Source organism: Oryzias latipes, chromosome 1 (genome assembly GCF_053564925.1).
Source record: "Oryzias latipes strain Hd-rR chromosome 1, Olatipes_Hd-rR_3.1".
Classification (NCBI taxonomy): Eukaryota; Metazoa; Chordata; class Actinopteri; order Beloniformes; family Adrianichthyidae; genus Oryzias; species Oryzias latipes.
The window spans coordinates 38075874-38093509 of record NC_136237.1 but is presented as its reverse complement, the minus strand read 5'-3'; the positions used below and the strand labels follow the sequence as shown (position 1 = coordinate 38093509).

At 45.6% G+C, this 17636-nt stretch overlaps 2 protein-coding genes across 9 annotated transcripts; both read right to left on the bottom strand.

Moving 5' to 3' along the window:
* Positions 1–1726: 1726 nt before the first annotated feature.
* LOC101157593 (nocturnin) lies at positions 1727–17605 on the bottom strand. Of its 8 annotated transcripts, none has more exons than XM_004065558.5 (6): positions 17468–17605; positions 11974–12219; positions 3879–4015; positions 3599–3794; positions 2647–2978; positions 1727–2572 (listed from the first exon to the last, which is right to left on the bottom strand). In XM_004065558.5, exons 3-6 carry the CDS (start codon positions 4002–4004, stop codon positions 2060–2062), a joined length of 1167 nt encoding a protein of 388 aa, XP_004065606.1. In that variant the 5' UTR covers positions 4005–4015; positions 11974–12219; positions 17468–17605; the 3' UTR covers positions 1727–2059. The 8 variants fall into 8 exon arrangements, with proteins under 8 accessions (XP_004065606.1, XP_078803150.1, XP_011485485.1 ...); XM_078947024.1 differs by having other exon boundaries at positions 3599–3791; XM_011487183.4 differs by having other exon boundaries at positions 3879–4012.
* ccdc175 (coiled-coil domain containing 175) lies at positions 14772–17249 on the bottom strand. Its single transcript, XM_078946892.1, has 2 exons — positions 15267–17249; positions 14772–15188 (listed from the first exon to the last, which is right to left on the bottom strand). The coding sequence occupies exons 1-2, from the start codon at positions 17100–17102 to the stop codon at positions 14892–14894; spliced, it is 2133 nt and encodes a 710-aa protein (XP_078803018.1). The 5' UTR covers positions 17103–17249; the 3' UTR covers positions 14772–14891.
* Positions 17606–17636: the final 31 nt, after the last annotated feature.

Sequence of the window (17636 nt, the reverse complement as noted above, 5' to 3'; positions counted from 1 at the left end):
AAGTTTTTAGTGATGCTGAAAAACTCATCCATGCTTTTGTTACGTCGAGGCTGGATTACTGTAACTCTTTGTTAGCAGCGTGTCCTAAGAGTTCCTTAAGTCTCCAGCTTGTTCAGAACGCAGCAGCTAGATTGTTATCAGGAACTAGCAGAAGTGTTAGCTTCACTTCACTGGCTCCCGGTTGATTCTAGAATCAAGTTAAAGATCCTCCTGTTAACCTATAAGGCCTTACATGGACTGGCCCCGTCCTATATTAAGGACCTCATAGTCCCTTACCATCCAAACAGAACACAGGACTGCTTGAGGTTCCTAGAATTAGTAAAAGTATGGTTGGAGGTAGAGCGTTTAGCCACCAAGCGCCTGTCTTATGGAATAAACTCCCAGCTCATGTAAGAGAGGCCGATTCAGTTTCTACATTCAAAGTTAGACTGAAAACATTCCTCTTTGGACAGGCTTATTGTCAGACTAGTTAGCATTCAGAGATTATTGAATTTACTGTTAATTTGTTTAAATTAAACTTAACAACAATTAGTTGTTTAGTAGGCTGGTAGAAGTTGGAAGCTGGGGTAACTATGGTGCACTGGGGTTCTGTCCTCTTTTCTCATCTACTTCTACCCTCCTTCTCTTCTCTATTCTTGATTTTTATTCATCATTTAGTTCTCCATTCTTCTGTTTGGTGCAGTGCGATTCATGTACTGTCACTCTTTTCCCTCTCCCCTCTGGGGGAGTGGGAATGCTTCCAGATTCCAGTTGGCTCATCCGTGCTCCTGTTCCTGACCGAGTACCTCGTCTCTGCTCCTTCTTCTACACCTGGCTGTGGATCCTGTCTCCAGCTCATCTCGCGCCCCCAGACATCCCCCAACTTTAACTGAATGAAGACCATTTGCTGGACTATTAATATGTAGTTTTAGAGTTGGATAAGCTAATTCTCTCTAAGAATTCTGGTACACCTCCTGTCCGTCCTGGGGGAGGATCCCTCTTTCATGTGGGCACACCTGAGGTTTCTTCCGGAATCCGTTTTTTAGGAGTTTTTCTTTACTGCGTAGGCGGGTCTACGGGCAGGGATTTCAGTTTAGTTTAGTTTGTTTAGTAAAAGTTTAGTATTCTCCTATTGAATTCTATGCATTTATGATCCTTTTGATGTACGTTTACCTTACAATTACAGGTACAAGCCCATTGAGATGACTGTTGTTGTGAATTTGGGCTATTTAACCCTTGTGCTATCTTAGATGACCCCACCCTTACATGGACGTGTTCTCCCTACCATGACAAAGATGGATAAAGGTGGAAAGATTTCATGTAATAGCACAAGGGATAAATGAAATTGAATTGAATAGAAGTTTTTGGCTTGTTTGTAACATTTTTGGGTAACCCTTGTGCTATCCTAGGCACTTTGACATTGGGAGTTGGGTCATCTAGACCCACTAGACAGTGCTCTGAACCTTTTTTCTTCAATGATTTGTGATCTTCACTGGTGTCCATGGATTACATGAAATCTTTCCACCTTTATCCACCTTTGTCATGGTAGGGAGAACACGTCAATGGAAGGGTGGGGTCATCTAAGATAGCACAGGGGTTAAAAGGGAATTGGGGACTTTTGGAAACTTTAGGTATTTCTTTCCAGACGTCACAGGTGGCTTTTTGTTTTAAAATATCTGGAAATTAGGAACCTTGCTTCAATCCTGCTAAGTTGTTTATGTCAAATGTTAAGAAAAGACCTTAAACATCAGGCAAAATCTTTTATTTTCTACTATACATCAAAAGTTTCTCTTTTTCCAGCATGGTCATAAAAGTCAAAGTTCAGTTTTCGTCCAGATGGTGGCGCAAAGCAGTGACCGGGTGAGCAAAAGCCTTCAGAGTTTATGGAGGTGGACTCTTTCAGGTCCACATCTGGCCGTCAGGCTCTTCCATCTTTTCCTGAACTTCACATTCCTGCTTTCCGGCCTTCTTTCCTTCCCGGTTTCACTTGCTCGCCCTTCTCCTCCTCGTGGAGTGAAGGGGACCTGCAGCAAACCTCGGGCTCCCAGCATCGGCGCTCCCTGGATGCGGCTGTCCTCCTTCATTCCTTCTCCCGAAACGTAAAGTCACAGACCAGGGAGAGGTGGTCGGACGGGTAGCTGTAGGATGGGAGCCGGTCGGGTCCGATCTGCTCCTCGGTGGGCATGTCCAGAACCGCGTTTACTTTGAGGGTGTCTCTTGTGTACCAGATGTAGTCCAGAGTGGAACAGCACTCCCCCGTGGCCCGGATCTTCCAGGATGTGTACTTTGGTTCCGTCGAGCTGTCTTGGCTGAGTTTTTTGTAGGCGGAGTCCAAACCGAGAGGAGAAACGGCAAAGTGGCGGTACACCTCCTCTGTTGGGACGGCGTTGAAGTCTCCACAGATGAGCAGAGGTATGCTGTCTTCGCCGAGCCTGGCGCAGAGTTTATTGGTCAGATCCTGAAGCTGCCAGAGGAGGTCTGATCCCTGAGCGCTGCGAAGCCACTCCCAGCCGGAGCGAGCCTTCAGGTGCGTCACGGCCACGCACACCAGGCTTCCCGTGATGCGGCAACGCAGAGTGGTCACTACGGCGACCTGCGGAAGGAAGACGCAGCTTAATAGAACGTTTCTTCTCCCCATCGTGCAGAGGAGAGTGTGATGGGACCCACCTGGTTGGTGGGGATCATGATGGCGTAGAGGCGCGTGCTCGTGCTGTCCAGCAGCTCAAATCTGGACCGGTCGAAGAAGAGCGCGCAGCCGTCGGGGCCGTTGTTGCCCTCCACGTAAAGACACGGGGAACAGGGCTTGGGGCAGAAGTGACCGCTGTACCCCAAGCCCGCCAGCACGGGTTCAAAGGTGTCGTAATAGTGGTCCACTTCCTGCAGGCACAGGATGTGTGGTCGGTAGGTGAGGATCTCCTCCAGCAGAAGACATTTTCGTTGGGACCAGCAGAGGGCGTCCAGGGGACACCGGACGAAGTTGTCCACGCCTTCTCCCAGAGCTGAGGGACACAAGAGTCAAAGGCCACGCCGGTTTAAAGCAGACCTGAGGTAACGACAAACGCGGAGCTACATTAACATGAAACACTCCTTTCTAATGCGAACTTCTTGATTTTAACATCCCTTTAGTCATTTCAATTCAGTTCTTGTTTTTCAATGACAATATGAAAAACGACAATCACATTTTTACTATTTTCTTTTAAATTAATGATCCATCCATCCATCCATCCATCCACTCTGACTCTGCTGATCTATTTTCAAAGCGCTCTCGGTTGTCTTTTAATGACGATTATGCAAAATCAGGAAACCTGTGTGGGCGGGACCACTAGCGTGACGTAAGCACGCCCCACTTCCTTTCACCCATAACTGAGAGCTCTCTGTTTACACTCTCTCCCGCTAGCTTACAGCCCCTCACAACCCCAGCCTAACATTATCAGAGGAACCAAAATGGCGAGTGATGTTTTTATTTGTTTTTATTTGTTTTTAATTTGAATAAAGAAATACTCAGAAATGCAGTTTAATGTCCTCCATCATCAGCGAAATGTTAAAAAAAGTGGGTCTCTAACCTTTTTAACAGTTCATTTTAAATCAATACATATATTTTGTGAATCGTCTGCAGTACCTTGAGCCAGGATGTTCCACTGCATTACCCTGACGGGGCTGTTGGGGGCGCCGTGGCCATTATTATTGAGATGGACAAACTGCCTGTGGAGGCGAGGGGGCCGGTCCCTGAGCGCCTCCTCGCACTGCCGCAGCAGCTCCTCTGGGTCAGGAGGCCGGACGGAGGAGCCGCTCTGCTGCTGCTGCTGCTGCTGCTGCTGCCACAGAGCACCACAGGTTGGTGTGAGCACCCACCTCTGCATTCAATCCGTTCTTAAGGAGAGAAAAAAAAAGTCACCAACCTGGTGGAAATCTGGATCCAGGTTGGTGTTGTCCAAATGGCGGGGGTCCAGGTAAGGGCGGGGGGAGCTGTTGCTGCCCAGGCTCTGAGTCAGGGTGCTGTACAGCCGGGTGGCCCCTCCACCCATCTGACACACTGCTGAGAGAGAGAGAGACCAAAACAGAGGAAACCGTCATTTACACGGAAAGGAACCCTCAGCTCAGCTGGAGGTCAAACAGTCTGAGGGTTGAGGGTTCCTTTCAGAGGAAACCTTCATCCCACACCCCTCGGACCGTTTGACCTCCAGCTGGTGGCGGCGCTGGGATTAACCTCCACCGAAGCATCTCTGAGTGACGGGGAGGCGCTCATCTCATCCGTGCTCACATATCAGCCAGGAGGAGGAACCGTCCTCTATAGATCCGTTCCCAAACCGGTTCATTCAACTTTTAGAGAATAGCCGCTTAATTCGTTTCTGTTTTATTTCTTTCTCACAAAGATAGGCCACGCCCACAAACAAAAACAACCCACACCGCTTTGTTTGTTTTTTTTGTCTGGTCTGGGTTTCCTTCGTTTGTGGTCAAGCCACGACGGCGGCTTTATCTATGGATGAACGTTGCGACGAATCAGAAAAAAAACACAACTTTTGTTGTAAATAACAACAAAGGGATCAGAATGCAGATAAGCCTGGTTGTGTTCTGAATGAGTGAAAAGGCGGCACACCTCCCAACCAACTGCCAACCTTGTGGACTCCACACCGGGTATAAACAGACAATAATAATAGACATGAGTTCATGACAAATGAAAAGCATCAGCAGGTTTAGAGCACAAACGTGCAGCCTGAACTCCAGATCGGTTCATTTTTCACGTCTTCTACGTGGGTTCAAACCTTCAAGTTTGCATCAAAATGCACTAACGTCACGCCGATCCCTGTTACTTTTCTCACAAGTAGAATGCAACCCAATAAATGTGGGTAAAGTATAAAAGAACTGATGAGACGTTAAGAACTCGATACTGATCTTTATGAGAAGCTTGACATTAATTTGGTTTCATAAACTTTCCAACCGTTAAACCGTTTCCAACCCCAAACATTCCCATCCAGAAGCTTCTAGAAGAGCATATTTATCAATGAACAGCTCCCTCTTCCTCCAGGTCTGAACCTGCTCTCAGTTTTCTTCAGCTTAGAATCCAGTGTCGGCAAACGGCGGATGGACTCGGTCCACAGATTTATAATCGACCCAAACGGATCTTCTGCTTAAAGTCGAGCCAACACCCCCCCCACACACACACCAGAAAGGGTCATGGGGGGGTTTTCATGGTCGTCTTTTACTGCGACGCACACTGACTGTGATGAGAAGAGCAAAAGGATTGGTGCCTGAGAGCTGAAGCCGACCTCTGCTCTGCCGCACAAATCCTTCTGTCTCCCTGCAGATTAGCCTGAGCAGATACAGTCACTGTTTCCTACGTCCTTCACAACAACCTGCAGCGTTTCTACACTTTAAAAAAAAAAATCTTCCAGTGAAATGGCAGTATCGTCACAGACAACATGCAGATTTCAGAAGGAGCTGCTTCTTTTCTTACCCATCGTCTGCATGGTTTTCTGCTGTTCTTCAGTGAAAGGAGCTTCTCTCCTTCAGTGTGAGCATCAAGCTCAGCAGAAAGTGGGACTGAAGACAAACCGCTGAGCTGCCGCCCGTTTAAAGCCGGCCAGATTAGGAAGTGGGACGTCACCGAGCCACATGGAGAATTCCAGCTCACGTGCGGCTGGACAGGTTCAGTGGGTTACTCGCTTTATGCAAACCGGCGGCTGCGGCTGCGGCTGCATAAGCAGAGCGGGGCTGCGCAGGTGCACACATGCAGGAGCTTTTACAAAACATCTTCCCGTGTCTGTCTTATGTAAAAGCAAAAACTCCACGCCTGAGAGGAAACATATCAGGGCTGTGCTTTTCCACACGCCTGAAGTTCAAACTTAAAAGTAAGAATTTACAAAATGAGGTCCTGAGATTAAAACTTTCTGCACATTTTTTTAATAGACTTGGGAGGAAAAGAACAGCCAAAATAACAAAAAATCCTCAACAAAAAGTTACTTTCCTAAACTTTTCAATGTCACACATTTTCATTTTGATCCAAAGATCTTTGTATTGAAGAGACAGACGTTTTCTTGGGCATTCCAGAGATTGGTGGGGGCGTTAAGGTCTGGATAAATCCCAGTCTCGTGCGCCATCTGAACCCCTTTCACATTATTTCCTCCACCTCTAAATCCTGATTTTGTTTTGCTGGAATTTGTTTCGTCACCAGAGAAGGAAAAAACAATGTGAAAGCAGAGCCGGTACCCAAGGAGAGGCAGCAACCCCAGACCATAATACTCCCCCCACAAGCTGTTCTCTGCAGGTGAGTCTCTGATCTTTCTATTCTGGACTCCTCAGACCACACCACCCTGTCTTTTCTGCTTCACCAGGGTCCAAACTGAATGCCAGATTTAAGAAAACTTGATGGCATTTTCAGTGCTTTTCCAAAGCAGGATCAGAGGAGTTTTGTGAAGGAACCCTTGTTTGGTCTGCCTGTAAAAACAATGGCTGTCCGCGCTGGTATCTCAGACATACAAGTCCAGCGAGTTTTCTTCCCTTTCTCACTTTCAAACTTAAAACTCGATCAGGCCTTGAAGGGTCAGGAAGTGCATTTATGGAATTCATAGGTGGCTTTTGTTTTTGGTTTTTGAACTTGGAATGAAAGGCTTCTAGTTTTGTTATCAGTTTGAAACGATAATGTTTAAATACAGATATGACTTTATCTAAGACAGCAAATGAGAGAGATTGGCCTTATCTCAAATAATAAAGACCCACTCTGATGAAAGTAGTGCTTTTATCATGATAGAGGGCTTTATATTGAGAAAATAAAGCTTAAAATTGCATTTCTGTTTTCCTTCATTCAGATCGGTGTGAATCTGGAGCAAAAAGAGATGACAAGATGATTTACTCTTTATTTTTTGTTAAAAAAAAGAATATTTGGAGCTATTTCAAATCATTTTTGATGAAAAAAAAGTTCCTTTGTTTGTGAAATGATTCGTTCTTTCTCATAGCTTTCTCTATTAACTGTTTTTTCATCTAAACTGGGAAATGAGCTAAAGACTCTCCTGGACTGGTGTTATGTATTTAGTACTTTTCAGTCGCATATTTTCATTTTATTTTGAAATAATGAATTTCTTTTTATTTACTAATTTCTTTTTCACCTCACAACTCATTTGTGTTGTTTTTTTTAACCAGCATACTTCTATAAGGAGCTTGGAACTGCCATGCCTTTGCTTCACATAAACGCGTGTTTCATAAATATAACTTTATGATGCAACATCCTCTCAGAACCATTGTTTCTCCTGCAGGATGAGTTCAAACGTAACATATTCCCTACTGGGGTGTTTTTGCTTTCACATTCTGCAGGTTCTTGTGTTTTTTTTCAGAAAAAAACCCCCCAAACTTTTTGCTGCAGTTAAATGTTTGTTTTTTCCTTGAATCTATGTCAGCGTGTCATCAAATACACAAACAAACAGAACATTTTGTTAGTTCTTAGTGATTTGACACTTTATCACAACTGATGAAAGATTAAACGTGTGGAACCGCACGCAGCGGACACGTATGTCAACGTGTCAGAACGAACACGAATTGGGTTTCATTGTGGGAGAATCTTCGCATCAGCAAAAAATACTCACAGACTTCCTCTTTAGTAAAGAAAAAACTTAACAGAAGTTATGATGATTTGCAGTTTTAAAAAACTAAACTAAACATGTACTTCTCCAAGGGAGGAATCAATCTCAACAAATGCAATCTCATATTATTAAAAATATGCTAATAAAAAATATCTATTTAAATAATAATATGGTCTTCAAATTATAAATTGAGCATAATTACAAATTGGACTGATTTTGGCTCCAACAACTGTAAAAAAGAACAACTTTATAGCTAACTATAACTGACAGGACATTTCTGTGTCTGCCTTTGTTTGTTTATATTATTCCATACATTTCATAATTCTATGCACACAAACGTTGAAAATGCTAAACATGATTTGTCTCTTCACTGCTGCAGGCAGCATGACAGCGGTGCACGTGGCAGACATGTGCAGCTCTGGTAACCACTTCCTGAGCCGGTTTTCTGCAGAACTATGCAGGGATCGGACAAACCCAGGCAGACGGCAGCTGTGCAGCCCGGCAGGGACAGTTTGTTGCATAATTCAGTAATAATTTCATAATTCTACTGCTTTGTTTTTGGTGCATTATCCCAAAAGTAAAGCTCAGAATGTGGAGCACAGACTGAGTTATGGAAATGTTTTTCTTTGTTTCTTAAGAATATTCCACCTTTTATAAACATGAGAAATGCAATATTTTTCTTTAAAAGTAGTCTTAAGTTTGTAATTAGCCCAAACAAACAAACAAAAAAACAAATATTTTAGGGAACTTGAAAAAAAAAAAGCTTCCAGTAAACGATTGGATTAAGTCAGCAAAATTTTCTCTGCAGAGGCAGATCTAGTGTTGCAATTCTCAAGTTTTCCTAAAAAAAACATTTTAACACACACTAAATATATTATGTACATATATAAAATATGACTGCTATAATTATTATATTATTAATATTTAAAAATAATTACTAGTTTTAAATGTAGACCTTTTCCAAAAAATTTGAATTCCATGAAAAAGTGTATATATTTTCATAATTCCATGCAAAAGAAAATAACTTCGAAAGAATTAATTTTTTTATAAATCAGGGTTCCAGCTCATAAAATCCACAAAAACGGGATTTCAGAAAATAAGAAGAATGTGGAGAAATCATTCTTTGATTTTTGGAGAAAGCATAAAGAAAGATTATGATCACATCAAATCCAAAGAAAGTATTTTCTAACCCTTGTGCTGTCTTGTGGGGTCCAGATGACCCCACTCCCAACGTTGGGAGTGGGGTCATCTGGACCCCACAAGACAGCACAAGAACTGAATGATGATTCCATCTTCAATCCTTCAGCAGTCTGGGCAGAGAGCAGGTCTGCATCTCCATCCAGATCCTCATGAAGTCCTCCAGAACTTTCTGCTAGACTGTTGCAGGGATTCCAGGTTGAAGGAAACTGAGTTTCCCAGCGCCGGACATCGCCGCCCAAATCCCGACAGAGTGTGCAGATTTCACACTGGACCTCCAGCAGCTTGGGTTCTGCTCCAAACCCTTGGACCTTGACTCTGAAGGCCACACTTGACTTTCTATCAGGAAACAGGACATGGGTCCAACAGTCCAGCCCTTCTTCTCCTTGGCCCAGGGTCAGAAGTGACCCGGGGAACCCGACAGCTGTAGCCCATCTCCTGAAGCTGTTCCTCCACCTCATTCTTCCTGAATGTCTGAAGGTTCTTGAGTCTTGTCTTCGTCGTCTCCAAACAGTCGCCTCTCAGCGACTGTTTGGTTTAGTCGCTACAGTAGATGTTGTTGGTTAAACTCAGCTTAACCCTTGTGCTATCTTAGATGACCCCACCCTTACATTGACGTGTTCTCCCTACCATGACAAAGGTGGATAAAGGTGGAAAGATTTCATGTAATCCATGGACACCAGTGAAGATCACAAATCATTGATGAAAAAAGGTTCAGCACACTGTCTAGTGGGTCTAGATGACCCAACTCCCAATGGTAAAGTGCCTAGGATAGCACAAGGGTTACAACATTCATATTTGGGAAAATTGAATGTTTGTTGTGTTTTTTTTTTAGCTGGAACCCCAATTTATGTAAAAAATAAACAAATAAATACTTGAAATCAATAAAAAAGGGGAATCTATGTTCTATGAAAGTTATATTTTTTATTGGAATTGTGGAAATGAATACACTTTACCATGATAAGGGTGTGTACATGTCTGTGAGTGTGCATATACAGACACACACGTGTGCTAGGGGAGGGTGATAACAGCAGCTCATGTGAACCTGAGCTGCGGTTAAAAGGTCAGAAGGTGTCAACATTCTCCATTTACTCCACACTGGGCGTTTTTCCAAATTCTCTCATGGCTTCTTGCAGAATTTTCGTTTTGAAATTCTTTTATGAATTGAGGTTTTTGTAAATTTTATAACACTGTTGTTTCTTTTTCTTTTACTTATTCCACGTCACTCAACACTGTTGGTGACGCTTGGCTTTCTACAAATGTGCTGGGTAGAGTTGATCTTTTATTTTGAAAACATTCATTTATTTTCTCCTCACTTCAGTAGAAACACATCAGAGGACTGACGTGGACTAAGAACTTAAATCATTTTCATTTTTAACACGACTATAAAACAAATGCAAATAAAGTAACGAATAAAATCTACAGTTTTTTATTCGTTCATTTGCCATTACGACATAAAAATGTTTCAGTATTCCTTTTTAAATAGACAATAGAAATATGACTTATGCAGATGTTAGTACGTTTTTTTCAGGGCTAACAACACAGATTTCATTTAATTATCTGTTCATTCTGTTTTTTATGGTTGTTTTTTCTTGAATGAAGTAAAGGAGTTTAAAACTGTTCGACATGAAGTCTGCAGTTGTAATAAAAACCTACATTAGCAGGAAGCAGAAATGTATTTTGTTTGCAAAATGAACTTTGACGACATTTTTCGTCTTTTACTTGTTGTTTTTCCAGGTTTGCTGTCATCCAAACTCGGTAAAAGTAGAAGAACAAAATCTGGAGTCAGCGTCTCACGTTTGAGCGTTGGGGGGGGGGCTCGTCCGTAAAGGTCAGGCGTGCCTGCTTTCCGTGATGTTCAGTTGCTGGAGTTGTCTTTGACCTTCAGCCAGCCCGGCTCCTCCACAGCAAACCCAAACAGACGGCGTTCTGTCAGCCAGGAGGCTGCAGCCTGTTTGACGACCCCAGCAGGACAGAGCCTGAGACGAACGAAGACGAATGTCTGAACGTTTCCCCTCTGGCTGAACAGAAGTCTACCGTCTCTCCTCCTCTTTTGTTTAAAGTCATCTTTTCATCCATTTTCAAAGTGTTCCCAGTCGTCTTTTGGTTGTAATTATGCAGTTTTTAGACAAAATTCTAGGACATAGTTTCTGCAGAGCAACAGGAGATTGTTAGGAAATTCACCTCGGAGTTGTGGGCGTGGCTGTTGGCGTGGGGTAAGCTCGCCCTGACTTCCCATCATGCCTTTGTTAACACTCTCTCCTGCTAGCTTACAGCTCCTCACAAACCGAAACTAACATTAGAAATGGCGAGCAGCACCGGAGCTCTTCAGCCGTAGACAGATGCCCCATCAGGCGAGGAAAACAAAGACGTACTTGGACTTTTTCATCTACGAGTGGACGCATCAGAATGGAGCGGAGCAGGGGGCTAGTGGCTTCCTGTGGTAGCTTCTATGTCACTTCTACAGGCTTTTCCCTTAATGAATTGAATAAATAAATACTTAGAAATGCAGTTTTAATCTTAATTTCCTTTATGTATGTCCTCCATCATGAGAGAAATGCCACAAGAACACGTTTAAAACCCCCATTTTCATTATAGTGGGTCTCTGAAGCCTTTACTGGTTTACCGGGGCTGAAGAGGTTTCGCCTCGTATCCGACAGGCTTGAGAGAAGAGGCGGAGCATCTTCAACTTTGAAAAAGAGTCATTTGGACTGAAACTGTTTCAACTTTTTCTGCTATATAACCATGCTGGACGGATGACAGTATAAATCCCGACCCTCCGTGAGAGCGAGAACCTGCCAAAAAAACGTCACCAGAGGATCCTGACGGCGTCTTCCAGATAACGTGTTTTCATGTCAGAGCGTTAAATGAAACGGAAGTCGGAAATATGTTGTATTGTTGACACAAATTATTTTTAGGGGGAAGTACCCGAGAAGTGGAATCCTTTTTTGTTTCGATTAAAATGTTGGCGCACTAAAACAACAAAAACAAACTATTTTGGGTGCAGTCCCTCCCCCAGGACAGAATGGTTGGTATTTGGAGGACTGATTTCGATGGACGATTTGGCTTTCACTTTGTTGACACTGCAGCCTGGATTCAGACCAGAACCGCTTTGAAATAGAAACTGCAACTCATTCTGAGCATTCCTTTCAGCTAAGTCTGACTTAATTGCCACTTAAGTAAAAAAGAAAAAGAAAAAAGCACTTCTTTTCTGAGAACTTACCTTCTTAAAAAGTGTAATCTGGTAATGTCCCTCGACTTCCAGCTTTTAATGAAGCGGTGTTTGACCTGCGCCTGACTGAACGGACTGAGAAGGTGGCTCCTCCAGCACGTGAGTCTGTCTTCAGGGTAAACAGAGCGTAGGTTGCTGACTGACCCCCCCAGCAGCGAGGCAAGGTCACGGCGCCGAAGGGCGGCTCCCTTCTGCCATCTGCTGGCCGGGAACAAACCAGAGTCCGAGCAGAGCAGCCTGAGTAGAAGGAGAGGTTTGCAGCCGTCAGGAAGAATCAAACGAAACTCCGGAAGCTTTTGTCCTTCTTTTAATTTTCCAAAGTTCAGAGCAAATCAGAGGAACCGGAGAGAACATTCAGTCAGTGATTTGATCCCCGTTTGCACCAGTCAGCAAGTAAAAATGTACTTTAGACATTGAACCGAGCTTTGCCCTGATGACTTCAGTGACTGAAATCGACTTTACACAGAACAACAATGGTCTAATACGTCGCTTAAAAGAAGCTTTGGTAAATATGTGAACAGATTCGCACAGTAAAAGTGCAGAAATGAAGCATCAAGGGAAAATGTTTTGTTTTTAATAAATGAGATCTCTTTATCTTGGAATCAGATGAAGAAAACTTCCAAAAAGTTTGGAACGTAGTCACAATAATTTGTACCAAAGAAACGCACAAGAGTCATCAGCTTGAAAATGACAAAAGCTATAAAAATGTATAGAATATCATTAGATATTGCTTTTAAAAAATCCTAAAACCAATGTGCTGTTCTTTTTCACGCCCTTCATATGCTACCATTGTTCAGTCCTTATGAGCGGCTGTCTGAGGCTTACAGGGTGTCTTCAGCAGACGGCATATTTCCGTTTCCTTACAATAGGATCACAGAAGAACGTGTCAGAAAAGTCCCGTCTTGTTTTTTTATCCGTTTTGTGTCATCTTGACCTGAGACTGAGAACAGGCTTTCTGATACCACACAGCAAATCTGACTCCAGAAAGGCTTGAAATACTTTAGATTTCTCTCCGCAGATTCAAAATATGGGTGTTCCAGATGCAGCAAAGCAGCCCAGACCATAACCAAGCCTCTGCCGTGTTTACAACGGGGACAGGGTCCTTAAAGACAAGGATGTACCGTGACCTCCCAGATCTTTGGAGGTTGTTTCTGGGTTCTTTAAAGACCCAATCTGACAAAAATGGTGTTTAGAAAATGTTTTTTGTGGCATTTTTCGTATGATGGAGGACATATATTAAGAAATTTAAGCTTAAAGTTGCATCTCTGAGTTTTTCTTTATTCAAATCATTGTGAATCGGGAACAGACAGAAAAAGAAACGAGCTGTTTAATGAATAGTGTGTTTGTGACGGAGAAAATATACTGGGCGAGCCACATGCTATAAGGAACGGAAAAGGAAAGGGGGGGCGGGGTTTCTCCATGCCAACTGATGATCCGCTGCCCCTCTGCAGAAACTATGTCCTAGAAAGTGTAGGACTGGCACTTGGGAAATCAGAGTTCGTTTCCCAGGGGATGCGATGAGCTTCATCTAGTGTGAGTCCTTGGGGGCAAGACCTTTTGTTCTACTATGTACCCACAAGGGGGCCCCCAAGTCTGGGTCCCCCTTTGCCGGTCCCCAGCCCGGATCAAATACAGGGTTGTGTCAGGATGTAAAAATCTCCACCCGTGACTCACTGATTCGCTGAAAGGTGAGCAACATCTGATGTTGGTTTCTATTGAATGCTTTTTCAAATGCCTGGCATTGCAAACAGACAAGTGAAAATGTCTGATTTCATGATTCAGTTTCAGTTTGTGGTTCCTGAAGATGTCAGTTTCCCATAAGTCATGTGTCATCTAACCAAAGCCTAAAAGAATGTGGCGTTTTCTGTGTGGGGACCATGTGACTCTCCCACGTGTGCGTGCATGTGTCTGTTTGTCCTCTTTGCTCCAGCATCAGCAGCTGACTCCGGCTTTTGTTGTTGTTGTTGATGATCAGCAGCTTGCCTCTCCGCGCAGCACAATGCCACGCTGCCGCTCTGCATCCAGAGCTTTTTCTTTGTCATACGACCGGCGATTGGGGGGCATGGGTGCACACGGCAAACAAGAGGGAGCTGAGCACGCTACACGGGGGGGGGGCTCCGGTTACCATTTGTGACCTTATTAGTAACCAGATAACTAGCTTCATTTTTCTACAAATGGTACCAAAACAAACCAGCACTCGCTTTGTGGGGGTTTTCACAGATTTCTTTTTCAGTAATTTACCCCCCAAATACCACTTCAGTTACTATATTACTATGTTACTAAATTAAATTAAATGTAGCCCAAACTATGCCATCTGTGGTGTAACTGATGAATGTTGGGTGCGGTTACATGACCTAGGGGTTTGTTTAGAGTCCAGGGGGGGTTGGACTCCAGAGCTGGTGGGACCCTGCTAGTGTTTTAAGAAAACCCCGCCCCATCTGCTGCTGATTACCTGGATCAGGTGTATTTTGGCAATAAAAAAAAGCTATAATGACAGGTTAGTTAGAAAGCAAGCAGCACACCGGCGGCCCTCAAGGAGTGGAGATGGGCATCCTGACCTTTGGGAGGAAAAGATCGTCCTTTGTCTATTTAAATATAACACGTTGGTTGTTTCATTTCCACGTTAAAGGTTAAGTTAAGGATAAGTTAGATTTAGTAATATTATAAACAAATGTTCAGGATAAGTTTAGACCTTAACCTTTTAAGGATGAGTTCAGTTAAAAGTATTTGTTGAACTAGGTCAAAGCCAATGTGAGGCAGCAACAAACCAAGTAAAGACAAGTAAAGACTGCAGGTCCAAAGTGTTTGTATATTTTGGATTTTGCTCCAATTTATAGGAAGTCTGGGTTATACAGAGGAAATCCAGTCATTTGGAATCATCGTCCTATCATGGCGTTCTGCTGTGACTGTCACGTTGTTGTTGTTGTTTTTTCTCCCAGTCGTTTGCTAAAGTCCAGCATCCGTCTGTCCAGCGTTGTGCTGAAATGCAGCAGCTGCTGCTTCCGGCTCTTCAGCTGCTCCGCCAAAGACCTGATGGACGCCAGCAGGACGCCGTCACGACTCTGCTGGTCCTGAACCAGCACTTCGTCCTGCTCAAAGGCTTCCTGCAGTCTCTCCTTTAAGGCTCTGTGGTGGCGCCTGAACCTCTGGGTCTCCTGCTGGTGGTGGTCTCTGTGCTCGGCGGCTGCTCTGACGTCCTCCGTCACCTGCCGGATGCGGAGGCGGAGTCTGCTGTTTTCCGTGCTGACCTGCTCCAGCTTCACGCTGCAGTCGTAAATGCTCACCTCCACTGCTCTCAGCTCGGAGGCCTGCTGGTCCAGAAGCGCCGTGTACCGCGCTCGCAGCTCCTCCAGCTCCGCCTTCATGTCGGCTTTGGCCAGCAGCAGCCCCCTGGTTCCTTCCTCCGCCTCCTGACTCTTGAGCTCCAGCTCGGCGGTCCTCCTCTGCAGCTCCAGAGTGAGTTCTCTCAGAGTGTCATACCTGGTCAAAGCTTCGTTCCGCTTGGCCTCCGCCTCCCCCAGCGTCTTCTCTTTCTCCTCCACCTCCCTCTGCTTCTCTCTGAGGTTCTCGCCGACGCTCTCCGCCTCTGTGGTTTTCTGCTGAACCCTCTGCAGAAGGACGCTCTCCTCTTCTCTGAACTCCGCCTCCCGTCGGGCGACAAGGCTCTTCAGCCTTTGGAGATCCGCACTTTGAGGCTGTCGCTGGTGGAGAGCGGCCTTTTCCTGCAGCAGCTCCTCGTACCTCCTGACGCTGTTACCGATCTCAGCTTTCATCTTCTCCGCATGCTCCTCCTGCCTCCTCCTCTCCTCCTCCAGCTGCCGTCTGAGCTGCTTCACCTCATCTCCCAAAAGGCCGACGTTCTTCTTCTCCGCATTGACGCCGATGAGAAGCTTCTCCTTGTTTTTCTTCAGGAGTGGCCGGTTGGCCGCCTCCGTCTCCCGTAGGTCTTTGACCTGCCTGTCCATCAGCCGGATCTCGTGGTTGCGTTGGGCGATGGCGGCGGCGCTCTGATCCAGCTGCCGCTTTAGCCGCTTCAGCCGCTGCGACACACGCAGAAGCTCCGCCTTTCCGTCGTTTTCTTCCGCCTGCCTCCGCTTGCAAATCTCCTCCATGTGAGGCAGGGACTCTTGATGGAGCGCCCTCGCCGCCCGGCCCGCCACCACTTTAGCTTCCACCGCCGCGATTTGCTCTTGAAGATCGTGAATCCTCTGACTAAACGTCTCCTTTAAGTCGTGCAACTCCTGTTTACGATTCTCCCACTGCTCCGTCAGTTCTTGATACCTTCGGGTCTCATCTTCTAGCTGTAGCTCACACTGTTGCCATGACGACTTCAGTCTCACCACATTGGTCTCCAGTTCGGCCACATGAACACTGTGTTCCTCCAGATTTCTGCGCGTTTCCTCTTTCCGTTTGTTGACTCGGTCTATTTCTTGGTTTCTCATCTTCACGGCTTCAAACCGGCGATCGATTTCCTCCTGGATCTCCTCCACCTGTCCGAGGAGGCCGGCCTTCAGCTCCGGAAAAGCCTCGCGCTCCAGAGTCGTGCTCTGCTGCAGAGTTTGGAGTTCTTGCTCCGCAGCATTTATGGAGGACTTCAGCTCCTCCATCAGCTCATAGCTCTCCTCCAGCTTCCCCTGCCGCCTCTCTTTTTGGATGAGGAGATCCTGTAAGGTGGCAACAACCTCCTCCAGGTGACTCCTGGCTGTCTCCTGCTCTGCCTGCAGCTCCTTGTTTTGGCTCTGGACTTCCAGCAGCTTGGTGGCGGCCTCCTGGTGGAGCTCGGAGGTGGTGCTGAGGTCTTTGCGCAGCGCCTCCATCTCCTCCGCGTGGGCTGCCCGGGCCGCGGCCGCGTGCGCCGTCACCTCCCCGCGTAGGCGCTCGCGGACGCCGCTCACCTGGTGCCCCCGCTTCCCGTTTTCTCTCGTCTCCACCTCCAAACGCTCGTGAGCCGCGCGCCGGTCCGCCTCCAGCTGGGAGACCGTGGCGCCGACGTCCGACAGCAGGATGCTGGCTTCCGGGGCCCCCGGGGCCCCATCCTCCCGCAGTTGCCGGTTCAGCTCCTCCAGGTGCTCAAGGGCCACCAGAACGGCGGGGAATTCCGGGACCAAACGGGACGCCATTTCTTCTTAAATCCCGCTTTTGGTTGTTTCTAGCTTCGCGTCAGAACGAACGAACGGGACGCCGAGTCAGGTCACGAACGGATACCGTCGCTAGTTTATGATCAGGTCGCCAAGGCAACAGCTAACCCCACCGAGGCCCGCGAGGGAGGAGAGAGTGTCGTAAAAAACTATTTTTCATGTAAATGTCAAGAAACAACAAATAAAAAAAAATACTGTTGTAAAAAGAGGCCCGTGTGAGTCACCTTCGGAAGCTACAACTATCAAGACTCGGTCTGTGTTACACTCTTATGTCACAATGAAAAATTACAAGACACAAATACATAGATAAAACTGATCTAAATGTTAAAAATGATTGATGTGCTTACCTAAAACTAAGGTCAGCCGTCACAGACGTTTACGTTTACCCGCAGATTCGACGAAAATGTCAGTGAAAGTCAGGTTTGCCCGAGCTAACGTCCCACTGTGCACAAGCATTTGCCCGTACAAAGGCAAGCTACTGTGTTGCCAGGTTTGACAGTTTCACGGAAATAAGTC

Coding starts and splice junctions, on each gene's coding strand:
- LOC101157593 (XM_011487084.4), bottom strand. Junction 3,795..3,878: donor TGGATCCAGATTTCCACCAG/GTTGGTGACTTT, acceptor GCTCTGTGGCAG/CAGCAGCAGCAGCAGCAGCA. Junction 2,573..2,646: donor TCATGATCCCCACCAACCAG/GTGGGTCCCATC, acceptor TTCCTTCCGCAG/GTCGCCGTAGTGACCACTCT.
- ccdc175 (XM_078946892.1), bottom strand. CDS start 17,102: ATGGCGTCCCGTTTGGTCCCGGAATTCCCCGCCGTTCTGGTGGCCCTT. Junction 15,189..15,266: donor CCGAGCTGAGAGCAGTGGAG/GTGAGCATTTAC, acceptor CGCATCCGGCAG/GTGACGGAGGACGTCAGAGC.